Raw genomic sequence first — 16,471 nt, forward strand, 5'->3', positions numbered from 1 at the left:
CACAAAGAGAATGGAAATAGGGTCAGAGAAATGAAATGCATCTTTATTATGTCTTTGTATTATTTATATCCTTTTTTTCTTGGAGCAATATTAACCTCCATCATGTGTTCTATGTGTTCTATAAAGTTTGCTTCATTCTTCTTTCAAATTACTAAGTCATCATTATAAACAGGAAAAACTAAATCTGTTTTTATTTTCATAATCATAGTCAAATATGCATATTAGAAGATTAACTCAAATATCCATCATTCATTTGTGATTTTGCATCTTATTTTGCAAAATCATAGAATCATTCATTATCACAACATTAAGTGTCCAAGAGTTTTCATGAAGTTAGTTGTATAACAGAATGATGTTTTCCTATCAATTTGTATACATTAGGTACTAAATTCTAATATGAAAAAATCTGTACTAGACTGCTGTGTGCTGGTCAAATATATCTGAGGACTATTCTTAAAATAAGGTGCAAAGGAAAATAACTTGTAGCAGAGAATAAGAAAACAATGCACTATATCTGTACATACGCAACAATCAAAACAAAACTGCATTACTAGAGATTCAGGCAATATAGAAGAAAGGTTCATTTTCTGTAAGCAAAGAATACTAAAAAAACTGACACTGAACGGGAAATAATTTATTAGTGTAGCAGTGTCATTTGAATGTTTTTTCTAAGTCTAGTTTATAATTTAGGCCAACACAAGCATTTTAAAATTTGATTCATTACACAGAAACTTATTTCTATTCCATTACCCATTCGCTATACCTCTAACATGATCAACATGAATTTGCATCAAGTGCTTTATTATTATTTCACTGGCATCTTCATGGAGCCCAAAATTCATCATGGAAGGTCCATTCGACATATAACAGTGAATGTACAACATATTTAGGCTTACAATCTAAAACGAAAACAACTCTCAGGGATAATCAATCACACACACAATGTCAGTCATATACAATTCCTTACACTTATTCACTGATGTTGCATTCACCACTTCCTGTGGCAACATATTCCACCTGCTCACTACTTGCCATGAGAAAAACCTGCTCCTCACTCCACTGTTCACCAAATTCTTGTTCAACTTCCATGAATGATCAATCATTATCCTTAGTCCGCAATATCAGTTTTTTTATATTATTTTATTTTTAATGTGATTTCCATTTACAAAAGGTTGTAAACCTATAGTGCATTAGCTATGGGTGATCTAAGCATTTTTTTTAAAAATTAATTTTATATATGCATTTTTATTTATTTACTTTTTTCATAATACAGAAATCTAGAAAACAAACAAAATTTTTTCAAGCTACTTCAGGCCTCTAATAAGTGGGTGATGGTGGAAGTCTCACACGAGATGAAGAAATTCATCTTCCATCTAAAATTAAGCATAAACATCCATGTCCACAATGGGACTCAAATCTGCAGCCTGCTAGCTGAAGAACAGATATGCCAACCAGGCATATCTTCTTCTATGTCACAGACTTCTATGTCATATTAAACAGCAGTGGACTAAGCATGGACTTCTACAGTACTCTACTGGTTCCTGCTTTATTCTTGATTCACCATATACTGCTTTTTGATGCCTATCAGTTTATTTGGCTGTCAGCCATCATCAAATTGCTGATATGTATCCCTCAGGGTCTGTACAGGATATTACAGCAGTACTACATGAAAAAGTTATACCATTACCAACTTTCGATTAACAATTTTCCTCCAAATTAATTTATTATCTGTCAAGACTCCAACATTATCAGATCTTATATTTGTCTTTTAAGGCACTTTTTACTGTATCAATCAACCTACATCTTCGTCATTTTCCTCTGGATCTTTTTTCTGCCAACCTGGTAAAGAACACTTGCTTTCCTAGTGACCATACCATATGAGATTAGCTCTGCTAACACAATTTTCATTTTAAATTCTAACAATGTCACATTCTTTCCTAATAACCTCAATGGCAGTATCATATTAAAATGTTCACTCCACTAATCTTTCTCAGAACTCTTATACAGTAAACCCTTGATTAATGCACTCTTTAAAACAGGTGCATTAATTGAAACACACTAATCGAATAAAATAACTTATGGGAAAAGTACAATTTGTTCCTCAAATTTCTTTTTTGACCCTTAATTTTTTTTATAAAAGAATTAGGGTATATCTCAGGACCTAGTTAAAGGAAAACCATGAAGCTGAAAGACAATAAAACATATTCAGAATATAAATGCATCATTCTATTTCTTAACAAAGAATTGAAAAAAAGAAACAGAATGCCTGCCAAACTATGTTTGGCAGGCATTCTGTTTCTTTTTTTCATACAGCTGACAGTATGGGCCTATTGCCTCTTCTACTCTTCTGCAAAATTTTACTGCTTCTCTCTTCATCAGGGTCAGCCTCAAAGCATTACTGCTTAAAAACTTTGTATAATCGAAAAATATTTTTGAATTGTTTCTGTGAAATCTCTTTGGACTTGTCAGTGATTAAATTTTCTATATATTCTTCAGGATCATCCCTCTGTGCATTTAAATTTAGCAGGTCGGAATCACTCAGTTTAGAAGCACATTATTGCACAATGTGGAATAATGTGCTTCCAAACGGCTTGCATATTGCAAGCAGAATTTCATTCAACTGCGACTCTATAACTAGGCTGAGATTTCTCTAATTTGGCCAGAAAAGTCTTGGAAGGCATTTGCTTGCAAAACAAGCTGATTTCATCGACATTAAATATTTGTTGGTCACAATAGCCCCCTGCTTGATGAAAGTTTATTTTTCACTTGGTTAGACTATAATAAATTTAGTTTAATCCTTTATCCAAGTGTGAGCAAACAAAGTTTGCACCTGAAAATATCTTCAGGACTGAATATGGTGTTGTACTACCTTACTGGGGTAAGATAACACCAGGAAATTCGCAGCAAAGGTGGACCAAGCTACCATCACTCCTATTCCAGTATTTCCCATAATGTAAAACACATCTCCTTGCGGATATGTATAACATTATGCATTAAGGGATTGGCCACTACCCAGACTAGTTTCAACCTTTATTGAGGTCTCTTCAGTGCTCAGTGGTGGAGATATCAGTCGGAAGCAATAGCAAGGTCATCCCTACCAATAGGAGTTGCCAAAAGATGTGCCACCTTTTTTATTAAATTACTCTGGATTTAGAGAAAGATGCTGGAAGTTTATTTTTCACTTGGTTAGATTATAATAAATTTTGTTTAATCCTTTATCCAAGTGTGAGCAAACAAAGTTTTCACCTGAAAATATCTTCAGGACTGAATATGGTGTTGTACTACCCTACCCCAGTAAGGTAGTACAACACTGGGCAACTCACAGCAAAGGTAGACCAAGATACCATCACTCCTATTCCAGTATCTCCCATAATGCAAAACACATCTCTTTGCAGATATGTATAATGTTATGCATTAAGGGGTAGCTTGGTCCACCTTTGCTGCGAGTTTCCCAGTGTTGTACTACCTTACCTCAGTAAGGTAGTACAACACCATATTCAGTCCTGAAGATATTTTCAGGCACAAACTTTGTTTGCTCACACTTGGATAAAGGATTAAACTAAATTTCTTATAGCCCCCTGCTTCTTACAAAATTTTCTTCAAAATCTCTGGATAATTTGTGGCTACCTCCTTTTCTGCACTTACAGCTTCGTCTGTGATTAGAACATTACGCAAGCTATTTCTCTTTTTGATACACTCAAACCACCAAGCACAAGTGTGGAATTCTTCTTCTTTTCCATCACTGATAGCCCTTTCTTTCAAGGTTACAAAGAGACTTAATTGTTTTGATTTAATAAGGTCAGTGTTTAGTGGATCCGTTTTTGGTTACAATATTTGATCCATGCAGAAAGAAGTCTCTCTAATTCAATTATTATAATACTTGGATAATATAATACTCTGAAGCAGCCTTACCTTTCCCATTGTATTCAGCAGCTTTGCTTAAAATTGCCCTTATAGTTGATCCACCGATTTTTGTGTTCTTGTCCTACCTTTTTCTGGATTCACCTTGTTCATTTTTCTTTATTATTTCAAGTTTTTCCAGTGAGATTATTTTTTGAATCATTTTCTTTCACACCTCCACTTTTTTGCTTACTAATTCTTTTAGTCATGATGAAAGGTTGAGAAAATACTTTAAAATAAAAAAAAAGTAAAGGAAACAATTGCAAAGGAGGCATGAGATATGATCAAATTGCTATGTAATTAGCAGACGACATAAATTTTGGCAGCAAATTTGGAACATAGTGTAGTATGCCATTAAAAATAATTTTCTAAAATGTTTTAAATCGGTAACACATTATTTCATCCTGGTCATTTTTTTTAAATAGTTAGCCATAAACAATGTATACATATAAAATGTTTAAAATCTGTAACATTTATTTTTTAGATGTATATAAGCGCACTAATCGAATTAGGGTATAGAAAAAAAAAAAGACGCACTAATTGGAGGATTGCCGTATCTATGGTCTCCAGTCTTTGATCAAGTGTTTTACTTCTACCCCAGCTCTTAGATCCATAACTTAAAACTGGTTTGAACACTGTATAATGTACTGCTAGTTTGGTGTTTTGGCTAATTTCTTTGTTATTCATTTTTAAATGTATTCAATTGGCTCCTCACCATACCAGTTTTGCTTATTCTGTTGTCTATTACCAAATTTAATTTGCCATCTTCACTAAAAACTATGCCTAAATAGCTAAAATATTTTACTAGTTCTACAGGTTCACAATTCAGGATATTGATGTTTTCAGTGTTTCTGCCTATTTTCACTGTCTTTGTCATTTTATTGCTGATTCTCATACCAAATTTAAAGTTATTCAATTTAGTCAGGAAATCTTGCAGATGTGCACTGGATTTATTCAAAAGTATAACATCATCTGCATAATATCTATCCATCAGCTAAATATAATGGATACCTTGATTTTTCATTATACTCCATAATTTTTCTGTCTGTATTTTATCAAAAGCCTTTTCATAATCTACAAAAGCTAATTGTGTCTCAAAATTACCATATTTTTTGGATGATAAGATGCACCCCAAATTTATGAGACGATTTTTAGAAAAAAATATTTTATTATATATAGATATTTACAAATTCTTACTTAATTTTTATTTATTGTTACAATCATTTGTATTAGCAATATTCAGTTCATCTTCACTCTCGGTACTATCAGTTGTCTCGTTAATGTCACTGTTCGTATTACTTTCGTCTGAACTATTGTTGTCACTCCCTTCACAAACTGCCTCATCTTCGGTACCATCCATCGCATTACTTATCCCACATTTCTTAAATGACTTTATAATCATCTCTTCTTTCACAGCTTCCCATGAATTTTTCACCCGGGTACATACTTCTGAAATTGTTGGCCGTTTCATACATCCTGTTGCTATAACATCATGATTTGGCTTTGCTATCCATTTGTTCCACTCTTCCCACATAAAATTTTTGAATGGTTTATTAATAGATCCATCCAAGGGTTGTAATTGACTTGTAAGGCCTCCAGGAATGACAGCTAATTCTGTATTCATTTCTTTTAAAAGCTTCTTGGTTGATTCTGTTTTATGCGCTCTGAATTGATCCACCACTAACATCGCAGGCTTTTGAAACAACGCACCTGGACGTTTTGCCCATATCTTTTGTATCCATAATTTCATTCCTGTTTCGTCCATCCAGCCTTTATCTTGAACATGGATAATAATACCACAAGAAATTTCATCTCTCGGTAACGTTTTTCTCTTGAAGATTAACATTGGGTGGTAGTTTTGTTCCATCCGCGCAACAAGCTAAAACTACAGTGTAGTGAGTTTTTTCGTGACCTGTTGTTTTGATCACTATTGATTTGGTGTCTTTTGAATCTAATGTCCGATTTGAAGGAACATCAAAAGTTAGAGGCACTTCATTCATGTTCGCAATTTGATTAAGCTCAAAGTTAAATTTCCTTCTCGCTGATATGACAAATCTATGGAATTCTATAATTTTAGCTTCATAGTCAGCCAGCATTTTTTGGGCTAGAGTGGTTTTTGTACGCATGCATAACCTGTGTCTTTTCATATATCTAAAGCACCAAGACAGTGATCTGGTAAAATCTAAAATTCCGTTAGCAGTTGCCCATCGTTTCGCTTCAAAAATTATCATTTTCGTAGAAACAGATATTCCCATGTTTCAATGATTTGTTACCCAATTTTTCATTTGTACTTCTAATTCTGGCCATTTTTTTAGGTGTGAACGGAATGTTTTCTTGTGTTTACATAGCAGTTTTAATTGTTCCTCTTGTTTTCTCCACTCATGAACCATTTTTTCTGTTGGTGGTGGACCAAAATGTCTTTCTGCTGCTCTGTTTCCATATTGTTTTGCATAATTTATCACATTTAATTTATAACTCATGTTATATGAAAGTCTTTTTTGATTTACACTCATTTTTTCTAATTTGAAGATAAAAATTTTAACAACTTATAAAAAATAATTCAAATGAATCGTACAAAAGTGCATGTGTTTACACACTAATGACTATTGATGCTTAAATCGGTGATTCACCCATATGCAACAAGATAACTTAGGTACCTACCTACCTTCAGTGGCGTATACTTACAAATTTTATTAACATATTGCGCCAGTAATTGAACTTCGCTAACAGCTTCAGCACAGTGTAAAGATTCATAAGATGCACCCCAATTTTAAGTTGATTTTTCTATGTAAAAATGCATCTTATGGTCTGAAAAATACGGTAAATTGACTTTTTTTCAATCATTTGTTTTAATTATGGAAAATAAGGCCTATCTGATCATAAAATAAGGCCTATCTGATCATGCACTTGAAACATGCTGCAGAACTGACCAGAAAGGTGTCCATTTCTTATATCATACTCAGGACAGCACAGGCTCATGGCGGCTCTAAAAAATTAGAGCCAATTTAAGGGCACAAACAATGAGCCCCCCCCCCCCCCCCCAGAGCTCTCTTTAGTGCCTCAGGATAAGTGTAAGTACAGTCCTGATCATACTGTAACCTGGTTGGAATAAAAATTGAAAGAAGCCTGTGAGAAGCTAATTAAACACTTGAATCTCAACAAAAAATGGTGGTCTAAGAGTTCCAAGGAAAGGATGGCCCATCTGCAACCCTATGTAACAGTTGGTGAAAGGGATAATAAATTATTATTATTGCATGAGCACTTCCATGGAGTTCTAAGACTCACTGTGGGAGACCCAAACTATCAACACAATATGTATACCTCTCCTAGAAAACCATTAACAGACAAGGCACTCACTATTAGCTTAGTCAACCCATTCCATTCATTCACCAAGTGCCAAAACATTTCCCTTGCATCAATCCTATAAAAGCTGTGTTATGTAACTTAAATGTTTCTATCATATCTCCCCATCCCCCCCCTCTCTCTCTTTTTTTTTCCCTCCCCCTATCAACCAGCTTTTGCAATTCACAAACCACTCACCATCTACTAGCCCCTCTGGATCCTCCACATCTCTTCCTCACCCTCAAGAAACTTAAGTGACCACAGACTTGAGCAGAGTAATCCAGATGTGGTCATATCAAGGCTTTATAAAGAGGAATGATAATTCCTCTATCTCCACTTCTTAGTTTTTCAATAACCAAATAATCCTGTAAGCTACCCTGGATGCTTTAGCAATATGTCCTCTAAGCTTCAGTGCTCTATCTTTCACTACCCCCAAATCCATGGCTTCATCAATTTCCTAGAGTACAGTTCCCTCAACGTAATACACAGTTGTAATCTTTGTATCCTAAAATGCACAACCTTACACTTTTCCAAATTAAATTGACATCCATTATGCCCATACTGTCAACCTATTTAAATCATCCCACAAGTTCTCCATCACCTTAACTATTACCCTGCCCAACTTTGAATTATCAGCAAGCAATTGAATATATACAACAGCAGTGGTCGAAGCACAGTGCCCTGAGGCACAGGATTCTGTTCCTCCATATTCTACTTTCTAATATCTGTCCATCAGCCACTCTTTTCAATTTCATCAGAGTGATGAACAAATTTACCTCTCTTTAGTGCTTAGCAATGTAACATCATGCAGCTCGTTCTACTTTTGAGTGATCAAATGTTTGTATTCCACCTTGTAAAACACTGATCCTATCAGGCCACTGCGGATAGTCTGTTAATTTCAGACTGAAATATTTGGCAAATATTAAAATATTCTTGTGTTAACGTGTTTACATTTCTTCACCACCCTTGACTATCACCTGTGTGTGTGTGTGTGTGTGTGTGTGTGTGTGTGTGTGTGTGTGTGTGTAAACATCTTCGCTTGCAGATCTTTATGCCACGGTACTGCTTCAAGCTGCCTCCTAAGTATCACAATCACCTGCCTTGTAGTTCCATATATATATCCCTTCTTAACTGGAATTTCCAAGTTTTCCTACCTCAGAAGTCAAGACCAGACGATCACTCGGGTGGCAATGTAGCCACCTTGGTTATAGACAGGTTTTCTGATCTCATAACAAGATCCAACGCTCTTGTGCCCTGAGTCCACTTCTCAGGAGATTCAGGGTACGAGTCCCTTTCTCTTGTTTATTCTTACAATTTTCTTTTTGGTTTTAGACCTCTTGCTTTTTTCTGTTCTCTGTTCATCCAATCTCTTGTCGTCTCTGCAGTTTTCAATCTCGTGCTTTATCCTGTGAAGGACTACATGCAAGCGAGCAATTTCTTTATTCAAGTCTTCAACGTTCTTCTGAACTTCCGCCACTGAAACATTTGCATATGCTGTCTTACTGCTATTTTCAATCACCTCATTCATACTCTCTTTCACGATCGTTTAAAGCTGGAACTCCATGCATTCCAATACTTTCAATTTCATGATTTTCAGTACTAACTTCCACTACTTCATTCTCTTGCTTTCAACAAATCTTGCATTTCTGGCCTCGTAAAACATGAGAGAATGTGTGTGTCGTAGATGTTTTACGAGGCCAGAAATACGACACACACATTCTCTCTCTCTCTCTCTCTCTGCAATGCCACTCTCATACCACAATCTTTTTCTCTTGGCAACGAATGCATAGCATGCACACACACTACATTTCACAAAATCCCCCTTGTCTAACCCCTACACAATGATGTCTTGGCCACCATTGTTCTCATTCACATCGATGCCATGAATAACACAATTTATCTATTGTGCACAATATAAATATATCAAAAATAAATAAACATACTCACCCACAAGAATACTACAATCACTAAGTATCAAAATATGATTAAATCAATATTAAAACAATGACTTAGCTACAAGCTCATGATTATGCAGTCCATCCAGTACATGCCACCTAAAAGAACAGAATCGTAGAACTCCAAAAATTCCATAGCATCAACTAGTTAGATATTAGATATATAGACTGACTGATTTTCGCTTTCAGTCATTTCCGACCGTAGGTGACTTTGTAGGCATTGCCCACAAAGTATTCCTGGTGAGATTTTTACAGGGTAGTTCACCATTGCTCCCCCCCCCCCCCCCCCAATTTTTATCCAGGCTTGGGACTGCATATGGCTGGGACATATTCATGACTGTAATTGATGTGTGTTCACACGGCCAGTTTGCCTGTTCTGAGGGACGAAAAACCCAAGTTTCTGGGTGAAAAAACTCCTTAACTCCATATGAGACTGGCTAACTCACCTTTAGTTAAAAGAGACCAGATAAAGGTTCCTCATGTCACTGATGGGAATTGAACCCAGATCTTTCCAACCAAAGGGCTTCATCTATGCTGACTGAGCTACAGAGGCTCCAGATATACAGAAACCAGCAAAAATAGAACTGTAGTCCAGTTAAGTATGGATAAGTTAACTAGTGATCTTCAAACAAAAAATAATTCAGAAATAACATGAATAGAGAATTAAACCCTAGCCAATAGTTACTGATACAGTTCCACTTGTACACAAATTGTATTTGTTTATTTTAATGTGTTTTTAAATTTTATTTATTATATCTCTTGCCAGAGACAAGACTAGTATAAATGGATGAACAGTAATAATGATGTAACATACAGTAATGAATCAACATATAGCTTGTGTCACTGTGTGCGTACTATATTCCTGAAGGTTGAAACATCAAGTAGTCATTTTTAAAAGTAAAGTAAATTATTACTCCAATATGACTGTAGCCTCCACAATTTTTACCTAATGAATGCACTATAGTACGTTCACAGATACGAGACCCTTCTGCGCATGTCAAAAGAAGGAGAATCCATTCCGATAATAGGGTAATCATTCCGTATTGGGAGATGAGTGTTTATTATTACAAGGCAGAAAATTTACTTCTCTTTTATGATCATTGTAGTTTTTAAAGTGGTAAGTAACTATTTTGCTTGTATAACAGTTGGAAAATTTTACATATAAAGCACGCGATTTCATGTGTTAGTGACCAGTTTGTACATCGCTTTATTTCTTTTTCCCCTTCAACATGAATTGACTCTTCTTGGCAGTCTTCCAACAACAGCTCTTGCTTATGTGGTCAGACTATAACAGTGTTTACTATACTAAGAGCTGACTATATTAAAATAAAAATTGTTCATTCCATTGTGAACAATTATATAATAAAGTCAGCTATATTATCATGAATTCCTTCAATTATGATGTACATATATAACTGTATTACTATATTTTGGCAATAAAATTCTGTTATATAAATCAGAACTAAATTTTGGAAAATCTAAACCTGTACTCCTTTGCAATGTACACACATAAAATTAAAACAAAAAGGTGTTTCATTATCACTTATTGTTTCAGACAAAAGCAAGTACACTTACATGAAGCCACTCACCGTTTACTGAACTTGGAGGATAGTTTACTAAAAAATGACTGTCTTCCCGCTTGATTCATGCTTGCCATATCCTGTGCATGTAGAGGAACCATTCCTGCAGGACCATTGCAAGAATTAGGATAGCGTCGCTCCCTTGTTTGTCCACTGTGAAAGGTGCTTCTATTGGCAGTACCTCGAGGAAATGCTCGGTTTATGGATGGAAGAGGAGATACTGCAGCTGGATGCTTTATAGTGGATGCAGTACTAAACATAAAAAATTATTTATAATGCAAAATTCAGTTACTTTTTTTTAAAATTTTTACAACTTTCTTGATAATTATCAAATTTTCCAACTGATCCCAAGCCTTGTTTAAAATGTGAATTGTTATGGATAATTAACATTTAGCTAAATATTAAAATATAAAATTTAATTTTCAAATTAATAAGCTAAGTACAATTTTTAAAGTTACAAAATACCATTAAAATGACTGATTCAAAGATACTAAACCATGTTTACAATGTGACATTTATTTATAAATTAGTATTGTTTCATTTGAGCTTACTACCTCAAATTAATGTAGAAAAGTGATATCATTCTAAAATAAATTTTTTAAAATGTAAAATTTCATATACAATCTTGTTTACTCGGGATTAAATCCAATAACCCTGCTCTAGAGAACAGACATGGAATCTTTTCGATGAAATTCATCTATCACCTAAAGACATCCAAATTGACAATGGAATTTAACTCCACAGATCACTGGTTTGCAGAGTGGAGATGCTATTCACTCTGCAAACTAGATTGGACAACCAGGCTGACTTCATTGTTTTTTTAAACAAATTCTCTTGATTTTAGTTTTATGTAAATATCTGCATTCTCTATGTTATTAATTAAATGCAACAGAAACTAACGTGAACTTGAAACTTCACCCACTCATAAATGGTGAGTTTTAACACCACCATCTTATTTAATGGAAGCTTGAAGCTTTATTTTAAAAACGTGTTCAGTCTTGAGAACATAGTCTTGAATTATTTAGCCCTTGGCTTAATCATGGTACACACTATAGGTGATGATTAACTTTTTGTGTATAGGAATGATATTAAAAAATGAAAGCATCTAAATTTTTAAAAGACAATATGAAGCTGAAAGGACAAGATGGATGGTCAACATCAACTAATATGGGAAGGTAAAGATTAGATGGCTAATTCATTGATACTGGATTTTAAAAAAAATAATAGAAACTGCTATTCCTTTTATTACTCAAACAGAGAAGGGAAAGTTTATTGGTCTTAACTAACTTTTGAATAGTGAAAAGCAACCAATGATAGATGGTGCAAGGCCATGAATAATTTTAAGACATCTGGGGAGGAAGAGGATATGGGAAACAACTGCAACCATCTTGTGGCTCCTAATGACTATATATTATTATCTGAAAATATGTGAATTCTATGGTCCATTTTCTTGAGTTATAGGATTAAAAACCTGAGTTTTTGAAAGGGGGAGTCCTACTTGCCCATTCCAGAGATCAAATAACTCGAGAAGTTGAAAAAAAGTTCATCTAGTTGGAGAATCAGACTTATAACAGTTTTTTCCCCTTTGGATATGAGCAATGATTTTATTTCACTCTTCTTTAGAGCATCTAATATGCCAGCTTTAAAGAATCTTTTGAAACAAAAAATGTCAGTTTCTTTAAAACTGACATATTAGATGCTTTATGAAATGTGAATGATATAGATTCTATTAATAAGTTTTTTTTTTCATTTCAATTAATTGCGCATTATACTAAAGAGCCAGCAATGCAGTAAAAGATGGTGCCATGATCTACAAGAGAATATTTCTTAAAGGACACTAACATTAAAAAATTGAAAAGGAAGGTGACAAACTTTTTTCCTATTTCACCAGGCTATTTGCTTGAGTCACTTTTTTTTTTTTTATTTTATTTTTATCATAATTAGCATTGGCAATCCACCAGAAAACAAAGAAATAAATCCATCTAAGGTGGCAAGGGCATGAACTCCAGGAATTATCCAAATTCATATTATTACAGAATGTGTTCAAGATCAGTTTTATTTGTGATTGAAAAACTAGAACACCCAGAAGGAAACCAACCTGTCCAAGACAACTTAATGCTGCAATAAAAAAAAAAAAATAATAATAATAAAAAAAACTATACTGGTGTAAGGACGAACTACATCTTTAGCTGTATATGAAAAAATTTAAGACTACAACCAAATGTGGATGTAAATTTATTGCCAGCATACTAATAAATTATATTACACAAAAAATGTGTTATAAATTTCATACAAATTAAATTGCATTTTTTTTTGGCAAAAGTTACAGGACATAGCTAAGGAATGCAGAGAAACATTTCAGTTTGGAATATGTTCAACCCAAACTGCAATACAACTCTCACAACATCGTACCATGCTTAGCACCAAGTGATTCAGTTCTTGAGGCAGACTGGCCCAATCCTCCTTCAGAGCAAGGCTAAGGCCTTGTTTATTTCTGGAGTGGCATTTCAAGTAGCAATCCATCTCCCTATTGCATCCCAAATGTGTTTCATGGGGTTTGAGATATGGGGAATGTGATAGCCACTAGATTCAATTAATATACTCAGTCTCCAGAAACATTTCCACTTCTTGTACGATTGTCATCCATAAAAATGAATTCTCCTACAGCACCATCCCACATGATCCAACAACTGAACATGATGTTGAAGAATTTCGTATCATTCACCAGTCATAGTACCTTTTTCCAACACTTGCAGCTCAAAGTGTCCATTATGCTTAATGGACGCATAATGGATCCCAGCCCTGCCATATCTCCCTTTCAAGAGCATTCTCACAATGGTAAGTAGTACCACTTTAATGGCAGATCAATTGTCGTCTAGAATTGAAGGAGAGACTAAACAATTCATCTGTAAAGAGTACATTAGCCCGTTGGTGTCTTGTCCAATTTTTATGGATACAACACCACTGAAAACATGGTGTTGTATCCATAATGCTGCATATCTACATATGAGCTGTGGAAAAATGGACAGACTAAAGGCTTCTTTGTTGCTAGATATCTACATATCTGTGCTTGAATGGAGCAAACTTGCAAGCTGACCTGCTGTTGTGCATCGATTATGCTTTGCTGTTATAACCAAAAATCTGTCTTTATGCTACATGGTAGAGCGAGGATGACTTCTTAGCAAATGTCTGGGACATGCTCCATTGCTTGAAATGCTGCCCAGTGCCAGGATACTATGCTATGTATGATTCAAACTCTCTGGCAATATCAGTAATTCTGCGGCCTTCTTTCAGTTTTCCAGTAATTCTTCCCCACATGAAATCATCTAGTGATGATTTTGAGACATTACAAGATATCAAAGCTTGCAAATTTATTACCTTCATGAAAAGAGCTTCTTTCCAACGCAATTTGCTTGGCACAGCTTTTTGCCCTGTTGAGTGCTACCATGTGACCCTCAATTTGCAGCGTAATCTTCAGAAATAGTGTTCATCTTTGGGTTTTGAACACCAGTGTATGAACAGCAGGAGAAATACATACTGACTAATTACCATTATGGTCTAACCAATATACAAACTATTAAACACCTTCTCACTGGATGGCTTCTATATTATTCAATCACCCTATCTTCTAATTTATTTACAGCAGTGCTATGAGTGAATATAGTGGTAGATTGGCTGTAATAAAAAAAAAAGTGTTTTTAAACAGTGTATAGTGTGGCTTTTTATCCTAAATTGTGCTACATTTATTCAGCATGAATACAAGTGTCCTTCAGTAGTGTTTGTTGTTGGAATTTTTTGTTTGTGTTTTGCTACTTGTTTGTTCTTACTGTCTTTGCTTCTGAATATGGCATTTGTAAAGAAGTGCATGTCAGTGGCATGGAAAGCTTCAGCATGAAGATCAAGTTCTGCCTTGGATTTTTCCAAGTGGATGCATTGTGAAAATTGCTACATGTATGCACACCGAAAAATGTGAAAGATTCATGGACTGTTAAAGGTAAACAAAAAGAAGGAAAGCATTAATATATGTGAAAAGTGTGTTGATAGAGTAGAGCGATTAGAAATTGGAGCAAGAGTCAGGACCTTAGTAGAATAGTTAAGGCAAGAGTTAGTGAAAATGAATAGTGACATGAAACATCTGGAAGATATTAAAAATATAAAGAAAACAGTGACTCATGAGAATGAGAAAGTTAGTATTACAAAAAAGAGTCAGATGATAATTATGAATCATTGTATGGGAATGTAATCATTAGAAGTGTGATGACTAATAAAGTGCACAAAACATGTTTTCTTGGTGGAACAATGAAATAAATAACTCATGCACTGCAGAGATAAAAAGAACAGACATCAAAATTAGTGGTAGTTGTGGGCAAAAATGACATAAGTTTCAGTAAGGAAATACTGTGAGTAGACACATTACAAGAGATTTCTTTGCCTCTTGTAGTTGATAATTTAACAGTGACTTACTGGCTCTCTGAGATCTAAAAACTTCTTTTAGTTTAGAGCAGGTAGGAATAACCTGAGCCATCTTACAGTGCTTTAGGAATATTATTCTGTTAATGCAATTCGCCTTTTTAACTAATACTTTACCATATCTAGCACAATGTTTGGAAGTAGACTCTCCATGAAGTCTCAATATAAGTTTCAGTAAGGGAACATCATGAGTAAACATATTACCTACTATTATAATAACAGAATTAACTCACATAAAATATTCTTTATTTTACATGTATATTTAAGTTATGCTTCAGCATCCTCTTCAAATACAGAAGAAACAACGTGTATACCTAAAGTGTTAAAACCACTAAATATCAGTGTTGCCTTTTGACCCATCAGAAAAATCTCTACATTTTTCCTCATCTCAGCTATCCAGGTGTCTACCAGATTCCCTTCCTTTGTGGGGTCTCATATTTTGGACAAACAGGAAGATCTCCTCTGATCCGGTTAGAAGAACACAAGTCGTATATTCAGTACCCTGAACAGTCTGGACTTGCAGAGCATGCCATCAACACTAGACAGAGTCATTGGAAAAAGACAAAAGTCACTTCCTCATGGAATGGCTTTACAAAGAAACGTGAAACATTACTTCACTCCCCTAATCTAAACAGATCTGATGGTCTACGTCTTTTCCCCTTGTGGGAGATAGTACTCTATAAATCTTTCCTAACTTCTGTAATTGTATACACACACACACACACACACACACACACACACACATATATATATATATATATATAAATTTTTATTTATTAATTAAATTTTTTTTAAAAATAAATTAGGAAATTTAGTTTAGGGCGCTTAATTTAGTTCTCTTTTAGTAAATCATTTAAGAAAGAGTCGTGGACCAAAGGATGCAGCAGAGGAGTGGTAAGCTGGCTGCATTATTCTGCCATTCAACCCTATGAATCAGGAGTCTCCACTGTGTCAAGAGACTGTTATTGCATCTGAGGAAACCGGCGCAACTGATCCCAGAGAGCAGTCGAGAAGTTTAGTATGTGGTCAGCCAATAGAGTTTCGCATCTCTTAACCTTAAATACAAGGACACTGTTAAAACCTGGGAAAATAAATCTGATGAAAAAAGAACTTGCTAGAATTAAATGGGACATTGTAGGTTTGGCTGAAATCCATTGAACAGGAGAAGGAGTTATAAATCTAAATTCAGGAAACTATTCTACTCGAGCAGAGAAGGCAATATAC

General features: G+C 34.7%; 1 protein-coding gene across 7 annotated transcripts in view; it reads right to left on the reverse strand.

Moving 5' to 3' along the window:
- LOC150097746 (MAP/microtubule affinity-regulating kinase 3-like) overlaps positions 1 to 16,471 on the reverse strand; it is a 297,798-nt gene that overhangs the window by 12,826 nt on the left and 268,501 nt on the right. For 6 of the 7 annotated variants that reach the window (XM_090407471.1, XM_090407465.1, XM_090407466.1 and 3 more), the window contains one exon: positions 10,787 to 11,029. In XM_090407471.1, the coding sequence (XP_090263597.1) occupies positions 10,787 to 11,029 (243 nt within the window). Of the gene's footprint in view, positions 1 to 10,772; positions 11,030 to 16,471 lie in introns of all 7 variants that reach the window. The other variant, XM_090407470.1, reaches the window with a different exon arrangement.

Source organism: Typopeltis vanoorti, chromosome 17 (assembly GCF_054136105.1).
Source record: "Typopeltis vanoorti isolate ZY-2024b chromosome 17, IOZ_Tvanoo_1.0, whole genome shotgun sequence".
Lineage (NCBI taxonomy): Eukaryota > Metazoa > Arthropoda > Arachnida > Uropygi > Thelyphonidae > Typopeltis > Typopeltis vanoorti.